At 60.4% G+C, this 5,939-nt stretch overlaps 1 protein-coding gene across 4 annotated transcripts; it reads left to right on the forward strand.

Moving 5' to 3' along the window:
* Positions 1-308: 308 nt before the first annotated feature.
* On the forward strand, positions 309-4,560 carry LOC114057357 (tubulin monoglycylase TTLL3-like). Of its 4 annotated transcripts, XM_027883526.1 has the most exons (11): positions 309-818; positions 942-1,253; positions 1,398-1,526; positions 1,607-1,721; positions 1,831-1,935; positions 2,178-2,355; positions 2,433-2,581; positions 2,657-2,903; positions 2,982-3,417; positions 3,493-3,834; positions 4,111-4,558. In XM_027883526.1, exons 1-11 carry the CDS (start codon positions 606-608, stop codon positions 4,489-4,491), a joined length of 2,607 nt encoding a protein of 868 aa, XP_027739327.1. In that variant the 5' UTR covers positions 309-605; the 3' UTR covers positions 4,492-4,558. The 4 variants fall into 4 exon arrangements, with proteins under 4 accessions (XP_027739327.1, XP_027739325.1, XP_027739326.1 ...); XM_027883524.1 differs by having other exon boundaries at positions 3,493-4,560; XM_027883525.1 differs by having other exon boundaries at positions 2,220-2,355; positions 3,493-4,560.
* The last annotated feature ends 1,379 nt before the right edge of the window (positions 4,561-5,939 follow it).

Below are 5,939 nucleotides of genomic sequence, written 5' to 3' on the forward strand. Positions count from 1 at the left end.
TTCCTTGTAGGATTCTCCACTACCTGTGTCAGGAAATGATCGTCAGAGCTTTCAGGGAACCTCCTGGACTGTCTGTGCTTTGCTGTGTTGCTTCTCCAGCAGCTCTCGGGGTAGTAAAAAGCCCCCCACAGAAACCAGGACTTTTGGCTTTGAGGCTGCTTTGAGCTGCCTGCAGAGTCACAGAATTGTTAGGGTTGGGAGGGACCTCTGGAGATCATCCACTCCAACCCCCAAGGAGGATGCACCACCTGCTCCTCCTGGAGGCTGGGGCTGTGACATCACAGTGGTGCTGGGGCTGGGAGGCCATGTCCTGCACTGGACACCAGTGGGACCAGGGAATAGGATAGGGAATAGGACGATCTGCTTGGCCTGGAAGACTCAAAGCCACCCACAGCTCCCCTCACCATCAGGGTGCCATGGGACAGTATCACAGAGAGAGCAGCCCTGCAGGCCCACAGCCCCACAGCCAGGGGCAGCGCTTGAGCAAGTGACACCCCTGCCACCCCCAGGGACAGCAGGCTGGGGACAGGGGCACAGAGGGGCATCCTGGGGCTGGGCAGTGCAGCTGGGACGCAAGGGTGAAGCTCGGCCGGTCGGGGAATGCCATGTCAGGGGCCCCAAGCTCAGCCAGGGCGAGGCAGACAGGTCAGGATCTTCTGCCCCTCCCTGCGTGCCCAGCAGGGCCTGTAGGCTCCGACAGGGCTCTCCTCACAGGGCAGGTGGCAGCTGCTACCACCGGCCACCACAATGGGCGCCAGCGCTCGGTTGAGGCTGCGCTGCTCAGGAGAGCCAAGCGGCGTGTGGAGAAGGCCATTAAGGTGAGGGGTCTGATTTCACTCCCCTCAAAACGCCACGCACTCGCATTTGGGCATTTCTGGCTCAGGAGAGCTGAGCTGGAGGGACCAGGATGGGGCAGGCTGAGTTCTCTGGTTTGTGCGCAGGAGAAGAAGATCTTCGCGGTGAAGGGCCCCTACCCCGTCATCCGCTCCCTGCTGCGGGCTCGGGGCTGGGTGGAGAGGAAGCTCCCCCGCGAGGGCAGACAGCTGAAGCGGCAGCTTGGTGGCCAAAAGAAACAGCAGCTGGAGACAGAACCAAGTGATGATGGTGATGAGCAGGGGGAGGAAGTGCTGAACCCGCGAGGTGGGGCACAACCTTCCCTGGGGACCACAGAGCCCCGCCACTACCCATGGCCACACGATGAGGAGGTGGAGGAGGAAGAGGATGAGGACTCTGACAAAATCCATGACCTCATGGTTAGCTGATAGGGCTGGGGCTGAGCTCTGCCTCAGCCCCCCATACCCTTCCCCTGGGACCCCCAGGTGCAGGGCACAGCCTGGGGCAAGGGACAATAATAGGATGGGCCTCCCTGTCTCACCCTGGCCACTTCCCTCCCACAGTCCTACCTGGTGCGGGACCAGGTGCCAAACTTCCTCTGGACCACCCGCCTCAGCTCCATTGACCATGAGCTGCTGCAGAGGATCGAGGTGGTGAACCGCTATCACTGGGTGCACGCCCTCACCACCAAGGTGGGAGCCCGGAAGCCTTGGAGAGGGGCAACACAAGGAACGGGGGTGTGCAGCAAGGATTGACAACCTTCTCTTAACAGGAGGGGCTGTGCCTCAGCCTGCAAAACCTGCCCTGGTTCGAGCAAGCCGACCCCAACACCTTTTTCCCCCGGTGCTACCGGCTGGGGACCAGAGAGGAGCGGGAAGCTTTCATTGGTGAGCTTGTGGCTGTTGCCCTCCTGATGCCCCTCCTGTTGCCCCTCGTGCTCCCAGTATCTTCCTGTGCCATGCAGGACTGGTAGGGGATGATGTCTCCCTCTTGCAGAGGATTTCCGCCTGACAGCAGCTCGCAGCCTACTCAAACTGGCTCTGGAGAAGGCTGGGGACAGGCTGGTGGGGATGGAGCAGCCCCCAAAATCCAACAAGGGGCCCAGTGAGTGCATGAAGCTGGGTCAGGGGGTAACAGCTCTGGGCTAGAGATGTGTCTGGGGGCTGAGTTGCTCCTGGCTGTGGCTTGGGATCCCCCACACCATTATGGCCACAGCCCACCTCATGGGTGTTCTGCCCCCTGCCCCATCCCCGTGTATCCACTACCACCCATCCCACAGGGAGACTTTGTGCTTTGGCCCCAAGGCTGGCACAGGAGCCACATCTCTCACCCCATGCCACCCACAGAAAGACCAGGGTTCTCCCTCTCCACTCCCTCCCGGCTGGCGGAGGATGCCCTGGAGGTCTGCAAGCAGCACCTCGGTGTCCTGGAGCACCAGGACATCGACAGGAAGACCCCATCGCCCTGCAGGACGTGCGTCGACTGGAACTGCTTCCTGCAGGATTACTACCGCGTGGCACAGTGAGTGCTGAGCGGGGTGGGGGCCGGGGGGGGCACCGCGGAGGGGCTGGTGCTGAGCCCCCCGTGTCCCCCCGCAGTGAGGGGGCCGGGCTGGCGCTGAGCGGGGCACAGCGGGAGCGGTGCCGGGACCTGCTGCGGCGCCTGGCGGAGCAGCTGCCGCAGTTCAGCATAGAGGGCGACCTCAACGTCTGGATCCTCAAGCCCAGCGCCAAATCCCGAGGCAGGGGTAAGGCTGGGGGAAGCACGGGGCACACACAGGCTCCCCATTGAGAAAGGGCCTCACCATCTCTGTGTCGCCCAGGGATCGTCTGCGCGACGCGGCTGGAGGAGGTGCTGCAGCTGGCGCGGGGCTGCACGAACCCCTCGGCGCGGGTGCGCGAGTGGGTGGTCCAGAAGTACGTGGAGCGGCCGCTCACCATCTTCGGCACCAAGTTCGACATTCGGCAGTGGTTCCTGGTGACCGATGGCAATCCCCTGACCGTCTGGTTCTATCAAGACTGCTACCTGCGCTTCTGCTCCCAGCCCTTCTCCCTGCGCCACCTGGAGCCGTGAGTGCCCCCTACCCCGGCTCCCCACACGCCGGCACCTCGGCACCCACTGACCCAGCCCCGCTCTCCTTGCCCCAGTTCCAGGCACCTCTGCAACGTCTCCGTCCAGAAGCGGTACAAGACATCACCTCAGCAGGACCCCCGCGTGCCCCCCAGCAGGGTCTGGTCCAGCAGGCAGTTCCAGGCGTACCTGGCACGGCTGGGGCGGGCGGATGCTTGGCACCAGCTGATGGTGCCTGGCATGAAGGCAGCGATCCTGAACTCCCTGCGCTGTGCCCACAACCACATGGGCTTCCGCAAGGGCAGCTTTGAGCTCTTTGGGGCCGACTTTCTCGTGGGGGAGGACTGCCAGCCTTGGCTGCTGGAGATCAACGCCTGCCCCACCATGAGCCCCTCCTCGGCCGTGACCCGACGGCTCTGCGCCAACGTGCAGCGGGACACGCTGCGCCTCGTGCTCGACCGCAAGGACGACCCCAGCTGCCCCATTGGTGCCTTTGAGCTCATCTACAAGGAGGTAGGCTGGGGGCTGGGGGGGCAGGTACCCCCTCAGGCACCACAAGTCCCCACTCCCTGCTCTGTCTCCCTGCAGGCAGCTGTGCCCCTGCATCCGGCTGTGGGGATAAATCTGATGGTCGAAGGCTGTTCCCTGAAGAAGCCCCGGCCAGCAAAGCGTCGATTACAGAAAAAGCTCCCCACCACTACAGCCAGTGCCCCCCAGCCCCCCGCGTCCTCAGGGGGCAGAGTTAGACAGGCACCCCAGCCCCGAGCACCACAGGGGAAGCTGCCTCCTCTGAGGCAACAGAGCAGCTGCTGCACCCCCAGCTCTGGCCCTGCAGCACCACCACAGCCGCCGGACTGCTCTGCTGAGAGCCAGGAGCTGCCATGGCTCCTTCACCTGGTTGTACAGCCTCAGGAAGCTCAGCCCCAGGCAGTTCTGCCCCCAATCAGCAGCCACGCTCTGGATAGGGTGCCTGTGCCACTGCCCCAGGGAGCCCCCGGCAGCCCCTGGCAACCTCTGGACTGTTGTGCTGGGAGCCTGGGGCTGCCAGAGCTCAGTCACCCACTCGAGCAGCCCCAGGCAGCTCTGCCTCCAATCAGTAGCCATCCCCTGGCTAGAGTGCCTCTACCACCTCTCCAGAGAGCCCCAAGCTGCTCTGCCGGGAGCCAGGAGCTGCCATGGCTCCTTCACCTGGTCGGGCAGCCCCAGGATCCTCAGCCCCAAGAAGCTCTGCCCCAGGCTGCTTGGCCCCAGGCAGCTCTGCCGCCAATCAAGGGCTGTCCCCTGCCTGAGGTGCCTGTGCCACCGCCCCAGGGAGCACCCAGCAACCCCTGGCAACCTCCGAGCTCTGCTCCCTCCGTCTGCCCTGCCAGACCGCTGCATCCACCTCTGCTGGAACAGAGCACGTCAGCTCACAACAGGACACAGAAGAACTGGGACACAGAGACATCCCCACGAGGGGACAGCACCCTGCCCCCCCTTACTGGGGAAACATGGCAGCACCCGGCTCCCTCCCACCCCAGCAAGACCCCACTGCTGCGTCACGGGACCCGCCTCGACCCGTACGCGGGCCTCAATACACTGCTGTGACAAGGAGCTTGGCGTGACCTTCTGTGAGCGGGGGGTGTGGGCACAGCAGGGACTGCCCCCAGGATGGGGCTGTGGGCAGGAACTGGGGCTGCTGGAGCAGCTCCTCTGCTGGGGCAGACAGGCAGGAGCCCGTGGCTCCCCAGTGCTTGTGCCCACCAGGCCTGTGCCTGCTGCTGCTCCCCGAGGCCTCTCGGGGCTGGGCAGTCATGATTGCTGCATGATCTGTGTGTGGTGGACACATGGCAGTTGTGTGATCAGCATGTGCCAAGTGCACAATACATCAGCTATGTTTCTGGCAGAGTTCTGATGTGGAGATTAGCTGGGAGAGTTCTCTGCTCTTAGAGCCAGTTCCTCAGCTCTCCTCTCTACAAGTACCATGGAGTTCTCCGGGCTTGGGAACTCCTGCCGTGTTAAGGTACAGACCATTTTCTGCTGGATGTGCTCACCAGGGCAACTGTGAGCAAGTGGAAGAGAACTGGAATGCACAGGGAACAGGCTAACGTGGGCAGCAGCAGGGGCTGTCTCCTGCATCAGTTTGGATCATGTTGTACAAACAGGCTTGTTGGTGAGTGGCCTCTGAGAAGGTTGTTTGGAAAAGCAAGTACAGAGAGGGAGCTGTTTTCTGTTCCCATAGGAAATCCTTTTGAGCATCATCCTTGTGCTTTCTCATCCCAGCCAGAGCAGGCTACAGACTCTCCTGGTCTTTACATGTTGTTCCACAAAAAGAAAGGGAGAAGAGCTGACTTTTAGTGCTGTTTTGATATCTATGATAAATCATATTGATTTATGATCAAAAAATCCAGTGCTTGGAAAACATTTTTGCATGACTAGTCAAGTCATTCAGGCGCCAGTGCCCAGAGGCAGAATTGGAGCAAACAGAGGGGCTTGTCTGGAGTCAAGAAGCATCTTTCAAAGCTGTCCTCAAGGGTGGCAGTGAGGATGTGTTTAGAGACTCTCCCTTGTGCATCAGAAGTAAAGTAGGAGTCTGTTGCAGGAAGCAACAATAGCAGCAAAGGAGGATTTTAGGGATGTGAAAGCAGGTGTCACAAGGAGAGCCGAGGGATAAAGTGACAGAATGTAAAATTGATGCCAGCAGAAGGAAGGATGTTGAACAAAAGCTGGAAGCAAGCTGTGAGAGGGAAAGAGACTGTGCTAATGGACTGGGTATGGAAAAGCTGAGTGATCATGTGGTGGATGGTTTTAAAGGGTACCAAGGGATAGTCAGAGAGAGAGAGACCTTGGTAATAGAGAGCAAAGCTCCACTCTCCCACGTGAGAGATCCTTGGGGGAAGCTGAATCAGCTGTGTGTCAGAAAACGTACCAAGAACAAGGAAATTTGCAGGTAGGAGTTCAAACAGATTATGATTCTGACTCAATCTCTTGAGATGGGTGAAAAATAAATATTTTTCACAAGTGAAAAATAAATCAAAGGGAGAGACCAAAGCAGA

The sequence above is a fragment of the Empidonax traillii genome, unplaced genomic scaffold, assembly GCF_003031625.1.
Source record: "Empidonax traillii isolate 1590-97213 ecotype Southwest subspecies unplaced genomic scaffold, ASM303162v1 scaffold128:size1411021, whole genome shotgun sequence".
NCBI classification, from domain to species: domain Eukaryota; kingdom Metazoa; phylum Chordata; class Aves; order Passeriformes; family Tyrannidae; genus Empidonax; species Empidonax traillii.

Coding starts and splice junctions, on each gene's coding strand:
- LOC114057357 (XM_027883524.1), top strand. CDS start 606: ATGTCAGGGGCCCCAAGCTCAGCCAGGGCGAGGCAGACAGGTCAGGAT. Junction 1,722..1,830: donor GGAGCGGGAAGCTTTCATTG/GTGAGCTTGTGG, acceptor TCCCTCTTGCAG/AGGATTTCCGCCTGACAGCA. Junction 2,582..2,656: donor CGCCAAATCCCGAGGCAGGG/GTAAGGCTGGGG, acceptor TGTGTCGCCCAG/GGATCGTCTGCGCGACGCGG.